The sequence below is a fragment of the Pipistrellus kuhlii genome, unplaced genomic scaffold (assembly GCF_014108245.1).
Source record: "Pipistrellus kuhlii isolate mPipKuh1 unplaced genomic scaffold, mPipKuh1.p scaffold_m20_p_56, whole genome shotgun sequence".
In the NCBI taxonomy this organism is placed as follows: domain Eukaryota; kingdom Metazoa; phylum Chordata; class Mammalia; order Chiroptera; family Vespertilionidae; genus Pipistrellus; species Pipistrellus kuhlii.
This window is the reverse complement of record NW_023425558.1, coordinates 456,055-474,415: the sequence shown is the minus strand read 5'-3', so window position 1 is coordinate 474,415 and position 18,361 is coordinate 456,055. Positions and strand designations below refer to the sequence as shown.

At 60.5% G+C, this 18,361-nt stretch overlaps 2 protein-coding genes across 2 annotated transcripts; one reads left to right on the top strand and one right to left on the bottom strand.

Annotated features, from left to right (window-relative positions):
• The first annotated feature begins 4,125 nt into the window (after positions 1-4,125).
• Positions 4,126-11,815, top strand: CATSPER1 (cation channel sperm associated 1). Its single transcript, XM_036416606.1, has 12 exons — positions 4,126-4,942; positions 5,879-6,091; positions 6,997-7,110; positions 7,263-7,422; positions 7,657-7,748; positions 7,880-8,023; positions 8,162-8,225; positions 8,364-8,436; positions 8,551-8,611; positions 9,364-9,439; positions 11,515-11,629; positions 11,789-11,815. Exons 1-12 carry the CDS (start codon positions 4,126-4,128, stop codon positions 11,813-11,815), a joined length of 1,956 nt encoding a protein of 651 aa, XP_036272499.1.
• A 1,906-nt stretch (positions 11,816-13,721) lies between these two features.
• Positions 13,722-15,217, bottom strand: CST6 (cystatin E/M). Its single transcript, XM_036416600.2, has 3 exons — positions 14,941-15,217; positions 14,173-14,298; positions 13,722-13,867 (listed from the first exon to the last, which is right to left on the bottom strand). The coding sequence occupies exons 1-3, from the start codon at positions 15,178-15,180 to the stop codon at positions 13,784-13,786; spliced, it is 450 nt and encodes a 149-aa protein (XP_036272493.1). The 5' UTR covers positions 15,181-15,217; the 3' UTR covers positions 13,722-13,783.
• Positions 15,218-18,361: the final 3,144 nt, after the last annotated feature.

The following is an 18,361-nucleotide window of genomic DNA, read 5'->3' as shown; positions in this document are numbered from 1 at the left end:
GATTTATTGGAACACAGCCACACTCACTTATTTACTTATTGTCCTGAGGTATTTTGTACTACAAAAGCCTAAACTATTTACTCTTTGGCCCCTCAGGAGAAAAGGTTGTTCCTCATTAACAAAAACAAAAATATCAGCCAACACGCACTAATCAGAATTACGCATGGAGAAGTGGGTGCTAACCACTTCCCCACATATCACTGCCTGAGGTGCTGGGCCCGACACCTTCCGGCAGAGAGTGGATGTTCCTAACTCTCTATCCCTCTCCCTTCCTCTCTGTAAAAAAAATCAGAGAAGAAGGGAGAGGGATAGAGAGTTAGAAACATCGATCAGCTGTCAAGGTACATGCCCTTGACTGACGCTCTATCCACTGAGCCACCGATTAGGGCAATTTTTATGTCAAATAATTTAAAGTTATTGTGTCAGTCTGGCTGGCGTGGCTCAGGGGTTGAACATCTACCTATGAACCAGGAGGTCAAGGTTTGATTCCTGGTCAGGGCACCATTGTGCGGTGTGCAGGAGGCAGCCAGTCATCACTGATGTTTCTAGCTCTCCCTCTCCCTTCCTCTCTGAAATCAATTTAAAAAAAAAATTTTTTTAAAGAAAGTTACTGTTTTGGCCAGGAGTTGATCAGAGAAACAAAGTTACCTGGAGTTGTTGTATATGGTAAACATGTATCATAGGGGTAAGACCCAACATAATTACGAGAGCTGACCATATGAGACTGTTGTCTTTTTGGTTGGTGCTGGAGCCGGAAGCAGCAGGCAGACAGTTGGGATGAAGGAGGGGTGAGGGAAGCAGGAACACACTGGCACCTGCGAGGAGCAGCTTGCACCCACAGGAGGGACCAGAAGCTACATCCATCTCGTGCTATATCCGAGCCTCCAACTTTGATGACCTAGGACACGTGTCAAACACAAGGCCCGCGGGCCAAATCCGTCCCGCCAGGCCTTGCAATGTGGCCCGCACCGCGCTGTCATCACTGCACTCCGCTGCGTTTCCATCACAATGACAGTTTATGACTGTTCAGTAAACCATTCGGCCCGCGATTTAGGCTGGATTTTAGATTTTGGCCCCTTCTCTGATTGAGTTCGACACCCCTAACCTAGGAGGAGCTGGGAGGGAGTGGAACAGACACTGGAACAGGGGTGACAGGAACTGGGGGGACTGGTGGAAGCTGGGGGAGCGGGGGCCCAGCTGCTGCCCCACGCCATCGGGGTGAGCTCAAAAGTTAGGGTCCCCATGAGCAAGCTGCCACGGCTTCTGGGGGCCCCGCACCAACCTTCCTGGCGGAAAAGGACACAACTCCGCTTCACTCCTGCTTCCCTACTACTCGGCAAGGCTTGCACAAGATGTCACCGGGGGCCTGGCTAAGTCAGTACTGCCGGGAAGAGAATTCTGGGAAACATAGTTTCCGTTTAGCTAAAATGACACCGTGCAAACCCCCTGCAGCTTCCATAATATTCAACTTGAATATTATGGCCGAGGACACCAATGAGCATCAGAGACGTTCAGGGATTAAAGCCCACATTCCTGAGGCCCTCGGGTCTGTGCCGTGGTTTTTCCCCCATCCCAGGATTTATTGTGAATTTATTGTACTCAGCAGCCGGCAGAACCTTCCCCAATGGAGACCCTGGCACTGTCCTCCCTCTCCTGCCAAGTTACACACCAAAAGCCATGCCACGACCTGCAGAAACTATAACGCCCCTTCCTGCAGGCGAAAAAGGAACCTCAATGATGCAGGGATGCCAGCCACAACTGCAATTCTAGGTTTGACATCTTCACCGGAGAAAATCAGTCTGAACCCCAGCAACTGGCCTGTGGCTATTGAACTCGTGTTTTCCCTTACATTCCCATGAGTGTGGGAAATTGCTGTTTGCATTTACATAGAGGGAAAACAGCGGGCCTTCACTGTCCTGCCCCGGGTTTTGCCATTCTGCAAACCGCAAGGTTCAGAGTCATGATAGTCTTTTTTCTTTTACTTTCTTTTTTTTTCTTTTTAAATATATTCTATTGATTTTTCACAGAGAGGAAGGGAGAGGGATAGAAAGCTAGAAACATTGATCAGAGAGAAACATCTGCCTCCTGCACACCCCCTCCTGGGGATGTGCCCGCAACCAAGGCACATGCCCTTGACTGGAATCGAACCCAGGACCTTTCAGTCTGCAGGCCGACGCTCTATCCACTGAGCCAAACCGGTTTCGGCCAGAGTCCTGATAGTCTTAATAACACAGAGAACACGATGCTGGTGCATTGGATTGATGCCATTATGCTAACTGAGCTCTGTGAACAGAAAACAGCAGCATCTTAGGTGCCTTAGACAGATTGTGCCAACGTCAGCGATGAGCCCTGTGGAAGTTAAAGGATCTGCCGTATCAGGAAAGTCTAGGGGACCAGATCATTGGGAATGTCAGATATCTTCTTTTTTTTTTTTTTAATTTTTATTGATTTCAGAGAGGACGAGAGAGGGAAATAGAGATATAGAAACATCAATGATGAGAGAGGATCATCGATCAGGTGCCTCTTGCACACCTACACTGGGGATCAAACCCGCAACCCGGAATTGAACTGTGACCTCCTGGGAATTGAACTGTGACCTCCTGGTTCATGGGGTCGATGATCAACCCCTGAGCCATGCCAGCGGGCTGTCTGATACCTTCCGATGTGAGAGACACGAGACGCTGTCCCCTGTGCCATCCACCATAAATAGGAGCCACGTGTGGTATGTCTTCTGGGCTTGGAAGCCAACATACGTCACCCTTAGACAAGGTGCTTTGACTCACTCACCGGGTCACCTATAAATCCGACAGTGTTAGCTCTGGGTCTGAAACACGGCTCTTCCCAAGCCCAGCCGTGAGCAAGCTGCCCTGCACTTGGCCGTGACGCCTGGCAGGTCCGCGTGCCTGACTCAGGTGTCAGCAGAGATGCCACGTGGTGCCTCTGGCACGTCCCGAGAGGAGCATCAGAGCCGTGCCCCTCGCAGCTGTGGCTGCGCTGGCCGCTGCCAACGCTCCTCCGCACTCCGGAAAGCAGCTGCTGGCTGGTTCGGAGGCTTGATAAAGACCGAATGCCAGCTTTACGGACACCCAGGGATTATCGGGCCCAGATGTCCTTCATGAGCTGAGTGTTCTCCGAGCCACCGGGTCCTGAACTTGGGTTTGCACAGCTGCGTCACACTGCAAACTGGAAGGGCGTGTGCCATGCCGGGCCCGAGCACATCCAGAGGCACAATGAGCGGCCAGGCAGGTGCCGGGAGGCCCATGGCATTTCCTCTATGGCTTCCCTTCCTCCCCCTTAGTTTAAGCTCCGTAGCTTCAAGGGGAAGAGGAAGGACAGGTCTGATGTGTGGAAGGCTGTGCACAGGAAGCCAGTGCCAGCCAGAGTGGACAGCTTCTGTGGACAGCCTATTTGGAGGGATTCCCGGAGGATGGCGGGGAAGGAAAGAAAAATCTCCCCGGTGGGCAGGACGACAGGCAGGACAGGCGCGGCCCCCGTGATGCGGAGGAGAGGAGGCCTGTGGTGCGGACAGCATCTAAAGGGCTGGCCGTCTGCGGAGGCTTAGGAAGAGCACAGCGGGGAGCCTGAGGGCGTGAGAGTCCAGGAGAGAGGGCTGTGGCTTCCGAACATGCTCACAGCCGGGGAGATAGCTGTGCCCCGTGGAAATGCCCATCGGGAAGCGCTCGGTGGGGGAGCCCTCACGAGATAAAATGGCCGGTCCTATAGATGCCATCCGGACGGGCAAACCCACAGGATGTCCGTCTGTGAGCGGAGGTGTCTTTGCTCTGGGTCCAGCTTTGCCATTGCCCCGATGGCTCACGTTGGACCATTCCCCTCCCTTTTCTCGGCCCTGGTTTCCTAATTTTGCAACGAAGGGTTTAGACACAATGATCTTTGGCTCTGAACGACCATAGAGCCCGGTGGGAGGCATCGGAGAATGGGGCCGGGGAGGGGCCCTGCTGGCGACGTCACAGAGGGGAGAGTTCTGGGGAAGAGTCCGGCTCTCCCGGCAACCCCGTGGCCACAGCGAGGTGCGCGGGACAGTCCAGGCAGGATCCTGCTGGGCTGTGTCTTGAGCTCTTCGTGTTCAAGGGTTCCCAGCTCTTCAGAGTCACTGATCAACCTTCGATGGCGGGAGAGGCTCCAAACGAGACAGACGCCAGTAATTTGAATACGCTCTCTCCCCGCAGCCCACCAGCCCCACACCTCACACCAGGTCATAGAAGAGCCCACCACCACGGTGAATCTCACCCCCGTGGCGAGTCGCAAGACTCCCCTGACTATGCCCTCTCCCGCCTCTCCCCCCAGCCCTCCACATCCTTTGACCTGTCCGGGATTGTAACTCCTAGCACCGTCCCCTCCCACCTCACCTATGAGAAGATACCCATTCTCGAGGAGCACGGCCACGGCGGCAGGAGGCATCGCGGCAGGCCCCGCCAAAGGTGGCCCCGCCTCCGCGGCGAGCCTTTCCTCTCTGCAGAGTACTTCCAAGACAGTGAGTCAGGGAGTACTGAGCCAGGAGGGCCCGGGCGCCCCGATGCTGACGGCCACAGCAAGCACCACCGTCATCCAACCCACCACCGCAGACGGCCTCCTCGCCCCGGGGAAAGCTCTTCCCACCGCGGCCTGTCTCACTCCCCCAGTGAGCTCCGCCACAGCCAGCAGGGGGAGCACCAGCACGGCCACCATCGCCACCACGGCAAGCACCGCCGCCGGGAGCACCACTACGGGGAGTACCCTCGCGTCAGCTCCAGAGACACAGCCGGCAGCATGGCCAGAGCCAGCTTAGTCTTCCAACCCAGCGTGGCACGCAGGCCGAGCGTGCCCGTTAGCTTGATGCGTTCCCGCACTACAGTCCAATCATCTGCCAGCAAAGTGCATCCTCTGGAATTCTTCTCTAAGACCTCGGATAGCTCGCCTGAAGAAGAGCAAGATCAGCCAAGCAGTGAGTCTTTGCCCACCCCCACCGCCCCCGTTCCAACTCCTGGGCTGGGCGGCGGGTCTGACGCAGGCCCTGCACCAGTCCTGCACCGATCATGAGGCGTGACTCTCACCTGCAGGTGCTTCCCTTTGGCTGTTCACTTACCCAACCTTTTCCTGGTAGAACCAGGCGCCTCTCTGGGGTGTCAGTGGTGTGTCCACTCAGTCACTGCTTTGTGCATTTGCCGTTCACTGGTCCAACATTTCCTCTTATCTCCATGGGTCCCTGCACCAGCTGGGCCCTGACAGCACAGGGAAGACCAGCCCTCAAGGGGCTCCCAGGCTGGGGGTGGTCAGAACCAACCAACCAACCAACCAACCCGCCCACCCAGATCGCCCAGTGACGGAGCCCTACCCTTCCTGTCAGAACATCAGTGGACTCACCTGTCCCTATTTCCCACACTAAGCCAGGAGCTTCCGGGAGCAGTGCCTGAGTGAGAGCCATTCGAGGGCAGGGCCTGGCTGTTCATGCGCGACCCCCCCAAACTTGGCCCCTAGTAGCTCAGTAAACATGGCAACAGCCTCGCAAGCAAGCAGAGGGGGTTGGATGTCTCACGGAGGGGCTGGGGGAAGCAGCCAGAGGAGGCGCTTCAGCAGAATCTCAAAGGGAGAGGAGGCTGGGGCGGCACGGAGGAGTGGGTTTTCCACACGGCAGTTGCCATGTGCGTAAAGAAAGGCAGATGGTGGGAACAGGAGCCCTCAAAGCGTGCTCAAGCAGACCCCAAACCCCACGCAGGCTGGCCTCGGCTGTGGAAAGAGCCGGGATCCACACACAGAGGCCCCTTCGTGAGCGGGTGGCAGGCAAGCGGACAGGCATGAAGATGAACCCCAACCCAGCTGACAGGCGGCCTGGGACCCCAAAGCCCCTCCTCACAGACCTGCCTTTCAGGCTCCCTTGCAGCCAACAAGACCTCGCGGCTCCACAAGAAGGCGCGCAGCGGGACCGTGTGCAGTAAGCTGTGCGAAAACTGCTGCTCCCTCTTTCACGGGCTCCGGAGGATGCTCAGGGTCCTGACCGAGTCCCTGTTCTTCGACGCCTTCATCTTCATCGTCGTCTGCCTCAACATCGTCATGCTGGTGGCCCAGACCTTCGCGATCGTCGAGGTCCGGGGCGGTAAGAGCCGGGAGCCCTGCTCAGGTGGAGAGGGCTGTGGACGGTGTTTCAGACCTCCTGTCGGCCTGGCCCCGGGCCCGCTGGCTTCATCTGAATCAGCTGGCTTGCCAAAACCTGTTTGGCTCAGTGGATAGAGCATCAGTCTGCGGACTGAAAGGTCCCGGGTTCAATTCCGGTCAAAGGCGTGTACCTTGGTTGTAGGCACATCCCCAGTGGGGGGGGAGGGGGGCGGTGCAGGAGGCAGCTGATCGATGTTTCTCTCTCATCGATGTTTCTAGCTCTCTATCCCTCTCCCTTCCTCTCTGTAAAAAAGCAATGAAATATATTTAAATCACCTGGCTTGGTCCTCACCCCTGGGAAGCAGACGACTTTGCCCAGTATCAGTCAAGAGGCTCAGAGAGAGAGAGAGCTGAGGTCGGCTAGGCAGCCAGGGACAGAAAGGCCAGCGAAACCAGAGGACTGCTGTTTGTGGCCACGGCCACCAGAGGGCGCATTTGCTCTAACTGTGCTTTGCTGGGACGCGTGGTGGGAACCCCGTGGGCTAGAAGGGTTTCCCTGCAGGGGTGAGAGGGGAAACCTGAGAAGGCAGCCCTTAAAACCCTGGGGAGCAGGGTGAAGGAAAGGGCACGAGCTAAAGAGAGAAGTAGAACGGCTGATGGTTCTTGCACGGTCACCGGTTTGGGCTCCGTTTTAAGCATTCGACCGTGTTCAATGCCTTCCGTGCTCATGAAAAGTATCGGCAGGCTGTCATTATCCCCATTTCACAGACAGGAAAACTGAGGCACACAGCAGTCAGCACACACAGCTCTCCCTCAATGGCTGTGGGTAAGGTTCCCGTGGGGAGGAGGGGGAGAGGGGCCGGGGCTGCCGGCGACGGCCCTGAGCAAGCCCCGCGGCCCCCGCAGAGTGGTACTTCATGGTCTTCGACTGCATCTTCCTCTCCATCTACGTGGTGGAAGCTCTGCTCAAGATCATCAGCATGGGCTTCGACTACTTTTATGACGCCTGGAACAATCTGGGTGTGTAGAGACGGGGGGTGTGTGTGTGAGGGGGCCACTGAGCTGCCCTGGGGAGCTGCGGGCGGGAGGGCCGGGCGGGGTGTCGGCGGGGCGGCTGTGGGCCTGGGCCGGACCGGGCAGGAGCCGGCACGCTCAGGGGCCTGTGTCCTCAGACTTCTTCATCATGATCATGGCCGTGCTGGAGTTCACACTCGTGCAGTTCAACTCCCGCTCGCTGAAGCGCACCGTCTACAACCCCAACTTCTTCCGCATCTTCAAGGTCTTCAAGAGCCTGCGGGCCCTGCGGGCCATCCGCGTCCTGCGGCGGCTCAGGTCAGCGGGCCACAGCGCCCTCCGGAGGACGGGACGGGCCTGGGCTCCCGGGCGGTGACCTGCTGCAGGGATGGGGCGGGGCTGCAGGCTCCAGCCAGCTTCCCGGAAGCCTCCCGCGGGTTCAATCTCTTCCTTCCCCAGAGAGGGGCTGGGCTCTGCCGAGTCCGGCCAGCCAGGGGCTCCTGGCACAGATCCACCGCCCCTGCCTCAGCCTCCCTTTCTCCCTCTGCCCAGCATCCTGGTCAGCCTCCAGGAAGTGACCGGGACCCTGGTGCGGTCCATGCCGTCCATCACCGCCATCCTGGTCCTCATGTTCACCTGCCTCTGTATCCTGTGCTGTGGGCTGGGTGGGCACCCGCGGTGCTGTGGGGGAGGGTGGGGGCAGAACCGGGGGCAGGAACCGGGGGAGGAACCAGGGCGGAGGCCCCCTGAGCCCGGTTTGGCCCTGAACCTCCAGTCCTCTTCTCGGTGGTGCTCCGGGGACTGTTCAGCCAGTCTGACCCCAATCGCTTCCAGAACATCTTCACCACCCTCTTCACCCTCTTCACCTTGCTGACGCTGGACGACTGGTCCCTGATCTACCTGGACAGCCGGGCCAACGGTGGGCGGGCCCCAGGCTGGGCGCTGGCGGAGGCCGGCTGGGTGGGCAGACCCCGAGGGCTGGTGACCCCATCTCTGAAGGGGGGCGCCGGATGCTTGCTGACGGCAAGGAAGTCACAGCTCCAACCCCCCCTCCCAGGCGCCTGGTCCATCATCCCCATCCTCATGGTTTACATCGTCATCCAGTACTTCATCTTCCTCAAGTGAGGGCGCTGCCCGCTCCGCTCCCCGGCTTTACCCCTCCCCCGCCTAACCCGGGGGGACCCCTGCCCAGCCCTCTCACCCGGAGAAGGCGAGAAGGCGCTGCCTCCCCTCCAGCCTCCTCCTCTGTCCCCCTCCAGCCTGGTGATTGCCGTCCTGGTGGACAACTTCCAGATGGCGCTGCTCCGGGGCCTGGAGAAAGTGAAGCAGGAGGTGCGGAGGGGAGGCCCTGGGGAGTGGGGGGGGGGGCGTCGGAGAAACATGAGGAGGAGGGCGGAGGGCGGAGGGCGCAGGCGTGGCGCCCACAGCACCCCCTCTTCTTCCCAGAGGGCCGCCCAGTTCCAGGAGAAGCTGCTGGCGGAGTCTCTGATGATGCTCAGCGAGGAAGGTACGGCCCTCCCCTCCCGGTCAGACCAGATGCCAGGCGCCAGGGAAACGTGCAAAGCTTAGACCAGCCTCCGAAGCCAGTTAAACTGAGAGCCAATTCTTGCAAGTCTGTGGCCGTGGCGGTGGCCTCAGCGGCCGGAGGGTTTTGTCAGGGTCGGACACACGCTTGTCCAGAGGCTCTGGGTGCGGCAATTTTGTCTGGAATCTGAGCTCCAGAACCCCGCTCTTTAGGGCATCACCGCCAGGGGACCGAGGGTCCTGAGGGGCCACCTGCCTGCTCCATCAGGGGCAGACACTCCGGGAAAGAGACGAAGCAAAAAGAGAAATCACTTAGCAAACGGAGAGCGCAGGGGCTCCCAGGAGCGGCTGGACCCAGGCCTCGCTCGGCGGTCAGGACCTGGTCTCCGCCCGTCGCTCTGCTCCTCGGCTGCTCAGAGCGGCTCCCGCTTCGTGGTGGGAAAGTGGCCACGCACAACTCCCTCTCACACCCTCGGCTCGGCACCTCCAGCTTCCCTTCCCGCAGAGCCCTCTCCTCCGGGAGCTCCAGTGGCCGCCCGCCGGCCTCTTCCTGAGCCATCCCTGTGGCCAGGACAGGCTGTTCGGAGCGGTCAGGCCTGAGTCCTAACAAACAACATGGCCGCCCTCTCCCGCCTGGGGAAGTGGTTTCCCTGAGGGCCTCCTCGTCAGCCCCGTTGGAAAAGCTCCGTGACCCCCGGGCCCCTCCGCCCCTGACCCCCTCTCTCCCTGCGCCAGAGCCCCGAGAGGCGGTGAGCGACCACACCACCCAGAGGCTCCTCATCGAGAAGAAGTTTGGGACCATGACCCCACAGTAAGGGCCCGGGGAGGGAGGCCTGGGCTGACGGCAGGGAGCGTGGTGGCCCCTCTGAGGACACGGACGGGACACGAACAGGACACCTGTGCCCGGGGGCCCTGCCTTCAGAGCCGGCGGGCCGTGGAGGGAGGGGGCCTTCAGCTAAGTGGGGGGTGGGGGTGGGGGCCAGGGAGCAGGCTGCTGGCACTACTCCTTCCTGCCGACTGGCGTGCTGAGCGGGAAGGACGGCGGGGCCGGGCTGTGCCCGGGGCTGGAGACAGTGGCACAGACTCCCGCCGCCCGGCTCTCAGGCCTGGCTCCGGAGAGCCTTCTCTCTGAGACTGGGCCTCCCCCACCTCCCCCAGCCCGGCTCCGAAGCAGCGGGCAGGTGCCTGCCCCCGCCCCCTCCGGCCTCCTCAGCCACCACAGAGCCCACGTACCAAAGCCTCCGGGCCCGAGCCTCGGCCGGCCCCGCTCGCAGAGTCATCGCCGCCCGGCCACCCCCTCACACCCTCGCTTCACCCACAGTCTCCCGAGCTGAGCACCACGTCTGCACCTCTGGGCCTTTGCCCACACTGTTCTCTCTCCTGGAATGCTCTCCGGCTGCCAGGCCAGGCTCAGGTGCCCAGAGTTGGGGGAGCGGAGTGCCAGTCCTGCGCCCTTCACCCTGGCCCTCCGCTCCCTCCGCGCCCGGCTCCTCGGCCCCGAGCCCAGCCTGGGCCCCGGGTGCCTCCGCCGTGCCCCCCGGGAACTCGTGGCCCCACATTCCTCCCCACAGCCCGCCGCCAGCGTCATCAGATCACGTCCCCTCTTTTATTAGAGCCGTGCCGGCTTTTCCTTCTTCCTCTGGTGCTGAAACCCTACGAGGGCTCCTGCCTCCCTGAGGACAAGGCCCGGCACCTGGCTTGGACCTTGCGGGGCTGTCCCCACCTCCGGCCCCTCCGTTCCCGGAGCCGCCTGCCCCGCGGCCTGCCCGCCCCAGCCTGCGCCCTGCTCCTCTGGCTGAGCCTGGCAGACCATCCCCTCTTTCAGACTCAGCTCAGGGCACCCCTCTGTGAGCCCTTCCTCACCCCCCTTTCCTCCCACCCCCCACCCCCCGCCTCTGTCCGCACACACTCACCAGTCTGCCTCCTGGCTCCCGCGGACTGGCCTCCCGGAGGCAGGGCTGTCTTGTTGGGTCTGTGTGCTCGGAGCGAGCGCCGTGCAGGGTAACTGGTTATCTGGCGCGGCTGTGTGACCAGGCGGGCGTGGGGCGTTATGCGTGGGCAGCAGGCTGGGTGCCCGGGTGGGGGTTTAGGTGGCTGATGGACGGCACAGCGTGGCGAAGGGGGGTTCAGGGCAGAGCGGGTGGATGGAGGGGGAGGTCAGTGAGTGAGTGGGGGTGATCGATGGCGAGGGGATGCTAGGTGATGGGAGGAGGGTGGAGGGTCGGAAGGGCACACAGTTAACACCTCTGTGGCACAGGCAGGCTGGGGGGTGGGACATGGGGTTTGGAGTGCTGTGAGGGGGGGACGGAGGGAGGAGCCATCTGGTCGAGACCGGTTTGACTCAATGGATAGAGCATCGGCTTGGGGACTGAAGGGTCCCGGGTTCGATTCCGGTCAAGGGCATGTGCCTTGGTTGCGGGCATATCCCCAGTAGAGAGTGTGCAAGAGGCAGCTGATCGATGACTCTCTCTCGTCGATGTTTCTGACTCTCTATCTCTCTCCCTTCCTCTCTGTACAAAATCAATAAAATATATTTAAAAAAAAAAAAAAAAAAAAAAGAAGAGCCATCTGGCCTCGCTAGTGTGGCTCCGTGGTTGAGCATTGACCTATAAACCGGGAGGTCACGACTTCTCCCAGCCAGGGCACACGCTCAGGCTGCTGACTCCGTCTCTATCTCCAGGAGGGGGTGTGCAGGAGGCAGCCAATCAATGACCCTCTCTCATCACTGATATCCTCTCTCTCTCTCCCTCTCCCTTCTCTCTGAGATCAGTAAAAGGTATACAATGGACAGGAAGAGCTGTCTGGGGGCTCAGGGGGCCAGAAGGTCCAGCCAGGCGGGTTGGCCAGGACTCACCTCCGCCCCCCGCCCCCCCCCACCCCCACCAGGCAACAGGAGCTCCTGTTCCACTTCCTGCAGCTGGCCGCGGGCGTGGAGCACTACCAGCAGAAGTTCCGCTCCCAGGCGTCCGTCATCGACGAGATCGTGGACACTGCGTTTGAGGTGAACTGGCAGGACCGGGGAGGAGGGGCCAGGGGTGAGGTGATGCTGGAAGGCGGGGGGCGGGAGGGGGCACTGTGCCTAGAAGTAGCCCTAATAGCAGTCCCAAGGGCGTTGGAAAAGGCAGAGGCTGGCAGCTCAGACCCCCCCCATCCCCCCCAGGCTGGCGAGGAGGACTTCAGGAAATGACCCGGGACAGGGACGGCGGACAGACCTCAGCCTCCGCAGGCTGCCCCCTGGGGGACGGGACAGGCCCAGGCCTGCGGGAATGATTGTCAGGCCTGCAGAGCTGGACCCCAACAGAGTTTTAAGCCCCAGCAGGCTCCGTGTCCTCATCGGCACGAGGCCGGAGAGCTGTGTGCGCACGTGAGCGTGCACATGCGAGTGTGCGCGAGTTACATGTGAAAGGTGCTGCTCGTGGGGGGCCTGGGGGTCGGCGGCAGCCAGGGGGTGGCCGGAGGGCGGCCGGGCTCAGTGCCGAGGCAGAGCGGGGCCTCTGCGCCGGGCGGAAGGCCTTCCTGGCCCCGGAGGCAGGAGACAGGAGCTGGAGGAGCCCCTGTGTCAGGATGGGGGGCCCAGAGGCTCAGAGCCCAGGCATTCAGGCCTCCAGCGCCCCGAGCGTCCACCGGGGGGCCATCATGAGCCCAGAGGTCCCAGTGCTGGCCCTGCCGGGTGCGGTGCGGGTGCAGGTACGGGTGCAGGTGCGGGAGACCTACACTGAGGGCAGTGCGAGCCGCACCCTGGCCCTGAAGAGCCAGAGGAGGGCTCCTCCACACCCACAGCACCTCCTCTGGTCCAGTGGCACCACCACGCGGACAGCTGGGGGGGTCAGACGGAGGGTGACAGCTCTGCACCAAACCTGTGCCTCCCAGCCTGAAGCCTCCAGGCCCCCCCTCCGGGCCTGGCCCAGGGCGCCGGCTGGCTCGGGGCCAGGACGGGGCTGGGCAGAGGAGGTGCCGTCTGGGGTTTGCGCACAGATTCCAGGACGGACAGGCCACCTGGCAGATACCTCCTGGCCTCGTCTCACTCCACCACCTCACACATTCATTCAACAAGCATTTCCGGCCGCGGGCCCTGCGCCAGCCCCGCTGGAAGCTCCTGCTCGGCGGCACTGGGAGCCGTCCCAGCAGCGGCCCGCCCCCGCCCCGGGCGGTCTGAGCCGCCGCTGGAGCAGAAGCAGCACCCTAACCCGTCAGACCCAGCCCCCGGCCCTCAGCCTCCCTGTGGAGGGCACACCTGCCTACCCCTCCTCGCCCCGCCTCTGAGCCGGGGAGAGGCAGGGCCGGGAGCGGGGACAGCTCCTCACTGGTCCCAGCACCCAGGAGGGCCAGGCAGGCCCAGCAGGGAGAGCCTGGCCTGGGGGCTCCCAGCCACTGCCCTGGCTGCCTGGGCCGCTGGTGCCCACAGCCGGTGCGCCCAAGGCTCAGCCAGGGCCGGTCCTGTCCCCGGCGTGGGTGTGGACAGCTCTGAACACACGGGTCTCAGGCTGTGCGCGGGTCCGTGTTCACTCCGGCTGCCAGGTGGTGTGTGGTATTCTGGATCTGTGTGTGTGTCCAGAACACCGAGGGCTGTTTGGGTTTCCCTGTCTGGTGTGTGTGTGTGTGTGTGTGTGTGAAGCATGCATTGCAGCTGCAAATTCAGGTGTGCATGAAATATTGCAACTCTGTCTCTTTACACCGATCCGCCCCTCATCCCTCCTGGAGGCAGACTTCCCCTCAGCCCCCCGGAGGTCCTGGGCCAGCCCCTTCCCGGACCCTGCTCGGGGCCCCGCACCATGTGTGCTTGGGCGTCACTGCCCGCCTCCCGGGCCCCAGCGGCAGCCTGGGCCGGCTGGCTTCCCCGCCCCCCCATGCCACCCAGGGGGCTGAGAGCGAGGAGAGCTCCCCCCCCCACCCCCTCCTGTGGCTTCGAGAATCTGTGTCTGTTCCTCTGTGTCTGCGATGCTGGGTGTGTGGAGGACTCCAGATTGGGCGCTAACCCCGTACCCCTGGGCTCTGTGTGGGCCGGGACAGCAGCTCAGCGGGGAGGGGGGCTGCCCGGAGCGGGAGCGGAAGGCTGGAGGGGGCGGGAAGCACTCGGAAGAGACGGACGGAGAAGCAGTGAGCAGTTTATTGTGGCCCGAAGCGCCCTCCACCAGCGGCCCCTCCGTGGCCGCGCCTACGCCGGCACGCAGTGGTGCTTGAGGAGGCTGGAGGAGTTCTCCCAGGGCACCACCAGGATCTCAAAGTCGCAGCGCAGCTTCTGCAGATGGAGGGGGGGGGGGGTGTGAGCCTGGCCCAGGCCTGCCGCCTCCCCTCAGTCAGTGCTGGCCCACCACGAGGGGCAGTCCCTGGCCCAGGAGTCAACAAAACTACACCCCAGATCTTTCTAGCCAACTCTCACTCCAGGGGGAACCCCCTTCTCCTCTGCACCCCACCCTGACCTGGCGCTGAGTCACCCAGAAGGCAGGGATGGGTTCAGCCCGACCTCAGTCTGGCCAGCCAGACCAGTTCAAGCTGGACAGCCTGAGGCCGGGGCTGGGGGCAGGGCGGGGGGCAGGCTCTTACTTCCTCCTGTGCCCCTGCGGACAGCGGGCAGGTGGTGAGGTCCATGCGGTCTCCGGTCACCGCACTCTTGCGGCAGGCTGTGCTCCCCATCTCCACCGTCAGGTAGTACTTGATGCCGGCCACCAACTGGACAGAGGCAGGGCCAGGTAAGCAGTGCCCGGACACTACCCCTCGCCCCTCGCCGCCACCCCCATCTCCCATTCCCTCCCTCTGGGCGCCCGCACCCTGGCCTGGGGGTTCGGACCTGGGGCAGGAGCCTCCGGGTGGGGGTCCCCGGGGAGAGACTGAGGCCCCGGCCAGGCAGGAGGCTGCCCAAGCGCACGCACCATCCTCATTTCCCCCCGCCTCGTCTCCCCACCGCCCTTCCCGATGGGCTGCCAGGAGAGGGACTGGGGTGAAGCCAGTGAGGCAGCTGTGTAAGGTCAGGGTTAGAGTCTATTTGAAATTCAGATATTTTGTTCCTTGTGAAATGTTGGGGCGTTAATTCGATTTTAAAAAATATATTGTTGAGCCGAAACCGGTTTGGCTCAGTGGATAGAGCGTCAGCCTGCGGACTCAAGGGTCCCGGGTTCGATTCCGGTCAAGGGCATGTACCTTGGTTGCGGGCACATCCCCAGTAGGGGGTGTGTAAGAGGCAACTGGTCGATGACTCTCATCGATGTTTCTAACTATCTCTCTCTCTTCCTCTCTGTAAAAAATCAATAAAATATATTAAAAAATATCCCGATTCGGACTCCTCCTCAACCTGGCGCCCGCCGGCCCACGCACCTGGCTCTGCGCGCGGAGGATGCGCGTGTCGCGGAAGTAGTAGAGGCTGTTGCTGCCCATGTTGTAGCTGGCCACGGCCGCCTGCGCCGCCTTCTGCACCTGCGGGTCGCTGGGCTTCAGGTCCGTCAGTCCGCCCACCAGGCGCTCGCCGGGCCGGGCCCGGGCGTCGCGGGGCAGCGCCAGGAGGCAGAAGGCGAGCAGGGCCAGGCCCAGCGCCGGCGGGAGCTGCGGACGCGCCATCGCCGTCGATGCCCGGCCCGGGGGCCGCGCCGCTTTTATGGGCTCCGGCTCCCCGAGGCCCCGCCCCGCCCCTGGCCCGCCCCGCCCCTGGCCCGCCCCGCCCCTGGCCCCGCCCCCGGCGCGGTGCGCGGGCTGGGGACGGGGGATCCCTGGGGCTGGCACTCTGGCCAGGCCCCTTTCAGCCCCAGCACACCTGCCCCCCAGGGCACACCCGCGCTGTGAGGGGAAGGGCAGGGCAGCCCCCCGCAGGAGGCCCATCCCGTGTGGCACACAGACAGCTCTGAGCAAGCTAGCCGGACCCGCTGGTAAACGGTGAACCCGAGCAGGCTGTCCCATCTTTGCTCTTAAACCCAACTGAGACCAAAGGCTGCGAACTGGCCAGGAGGGGGTCATGCCAGCTCTGCAGTGACTACCTGGGTGACTTTGGCAAGTCCCTGGAGCTCTGAGAGCCCGTGCCCTCGAAGGGACAATATCTTCGCAGGCTGTTCTGTTAATAAAGGCCCGAGACGGGGTCACCATGGGCAGCGGGCGTGTGCTGGAGGTCCCAGCAAGACCGGGCATAGAACTCTTGGGAGGAATCGTCTGATAATACATAAAAACAGGAAGTCACCGTTGAGCAGTCTGGGTTTTGTTGAGATTCTTCCTCCATGTTGTAGCCATCAGTACAGTTGCTGGGCGTTGCTGGGGGGGAAGCAGGCCTTTCGCCCTTAGGACACTAAGATTTGGTCAGTGCTTAGGGTCAAAGATCTTAATTGGATTTTGGAAGATAGTATGTGACAAACAGTTGGTGCTTAATAAGTGGTAACTATTAGAGTTAACCCTTGAATGACATAGGTTTGATCTGCATGAGTCTACTTACTAGTGGATGTTTTTCAATAAATACAGTAAATGTATTTTCTTATGATTTTCTTACCATGTTTTCTCAAGCTTATTTTAGTGTAAGAATATAGCACATAATATATATAAAAAACAAAATATGTGATAATGGGCTATTTATGTTAATGGCTTCTGGTCAATAGTGAGCTATTATTTGGGAAAGTCAAAGTCATATTCTTTTTTTATCTTTATTGTTGAAAATATTACATAGGTCCTCCTTTCCCCCCATTAACCTCTTCCAGCCCCCTCCCAGCCCCCCTCCCAGGCCCTCACCACCCCATAGTGTGTGTCCATGGGTTATGCATACATGCATACAAGGTCTTGGTTCATCTCTTCCCACCCACCCTCCCCTGCCTTCCCTCTGAGGTTCCACAGTCTGTTCATGTTTCTATGTCTCTGGGTCTATTTTTAAAAAATATATTTTATTGATTTTTTATAAAGAGGAAGAGAGAGGGATAGAGAGTTAGAAACATCGATGAGAGAGAATCATCAATCAGCTGCCTCTTGCACACCCTTCAGTGGGGATGTGCCCGCAACCAAGGTACCTGCCCTTGTCCGGAATCGAACCCGGGACCTTTCAGTCCGCAGGCCGATGCTCTATCCACTGAGCCAAACCCGTTTCGGCTGGTCTATTTTTGATCATCAGTTTATTTGCTTCATTAGATTCCACATGAGTGAGATCATACGATACTTATCTTTCTCTGACTGGCTTATTTCGCTCAGCATAATACTCTCCAGATCCATCCATGCTGTTGCAAATGGTGAGAGTTTTCCTTTTTTTATTGCCACATGATAGTCCATTGTGTAGATAGTACCACACATTTTTTATCCACTCATCTGCTGATGGGCACTTAGGCAGTTTCCGAATCTTAGCTATGGTAAATTGCGCTGCTATGAATATAGGGGTGCACGTATTCTTTGTGTAGAGATAGACTTTTAACTGGGGGTTGTCACTGTTCCTAACCCCAACGTGTTCAAGGGTCAAGTGCACTGGGAGGAATGAGTAAGCACCCAGCACTCCCGGGACCAGAGTGTGGCCACCGCCCAGTCCAGCCTCTACCCGCCCAGAGCCCAGGTGTGAAAACAATCTTGGGATTCCAAGGAACTGTCTCAAGTTTGTTGTGGGCTCAGGTGTCCGCCTTAAAGACACAGCCCGGAGTTTGTGGGAAAGCTGGTGGGCTTGATGAGGAGGCCAAGGCCAGGCAGGAGCCTGGCCTGAGAGAAGCCAGGAGCGGGGAGAGTAACGGGCCGGGGCCAGCAGCGCAGGGAGAGGGAGGAGGCAGCCCACGGGGCCAGGAGCCTTCTCAGGCACTCGCAGGCCTCGCTCCTATTCCACAGCTTCAGCCATGACCACGCTATCCCAGCAGCTCCTGGAGCATTCGCCAGGCCCAGGCCCAGATCGTTTCCCCTGCCTCTCCTGTCACTCCCTCCTCTGATGCACCCCGGCCTAACAGTGGCCAGTCCTCTCACCCGCTGCTCTATCCTCACCGCGCTGCAAAGCAGTGAGCACCACCCGCATTTTGCAGATGAAGACAGTTCATCAGAGGTCAGGACACGTGTTTAAGGTCACGCAGCTACACGCGGCTTGATCATGCTGCTGGGAACAGACCTTTTGCCTTAGGACTCTAAGATCTGGTCAGTGTTCAAGGTCAAGGGTCATAGCTGGGGCTTGGAAGAGGCAGCGATGGAAAAGGGTGGGGGAGAGAAATGAACAGCTGCTGGGTTCCCTCTGCATGCCAGGGACTCATGTTCGTTCATCATAACAGTCTGCGGGGCAGTGACTGTTTCCTCTTTTTAGAAGGAACAAATGGGGGGTCAGGGTCAGTGGTGGAGACTGGGGTGGCACCCGTGTGTGTGAGTCCCGGCCTGCTCCACCAGAACATGAGGTCTGCTGTGCAGGGGAGAGGCCCTGGAGGTGGGGTCCCCTGGAGGTGGAGTACCCCTGGAGGTGGAGTACCCAGAGGATTTCCCAGGGCTGGGTCTCATTCGGAGAAGAGCCCTTAGCCTGGACTCCCCCCTGCCTGGTCCACTCTGGCTTCCAGAAGGGGCTGAGCCAGGTGTGGCCATCCCCACTGGCCACAGAGCTCAGCCTCCAGCTTTGCTGTGGCCCAGACATCCCAATCCAGGTTGCCCATGGCACCCCTCTCACCCTTGACCATGGGTCTCACTGACCAGGATGGACCCTTGCCATTCCCTTCACCCTGGGATCAGGCCTTCATTCTGTGCCCCCAAACCCTCATCGAACCCTTTACCTTTCCTCTCCCCTCCCCAGGGCTCTGCTCCCCCTTCCCTGTCGGACCCCATC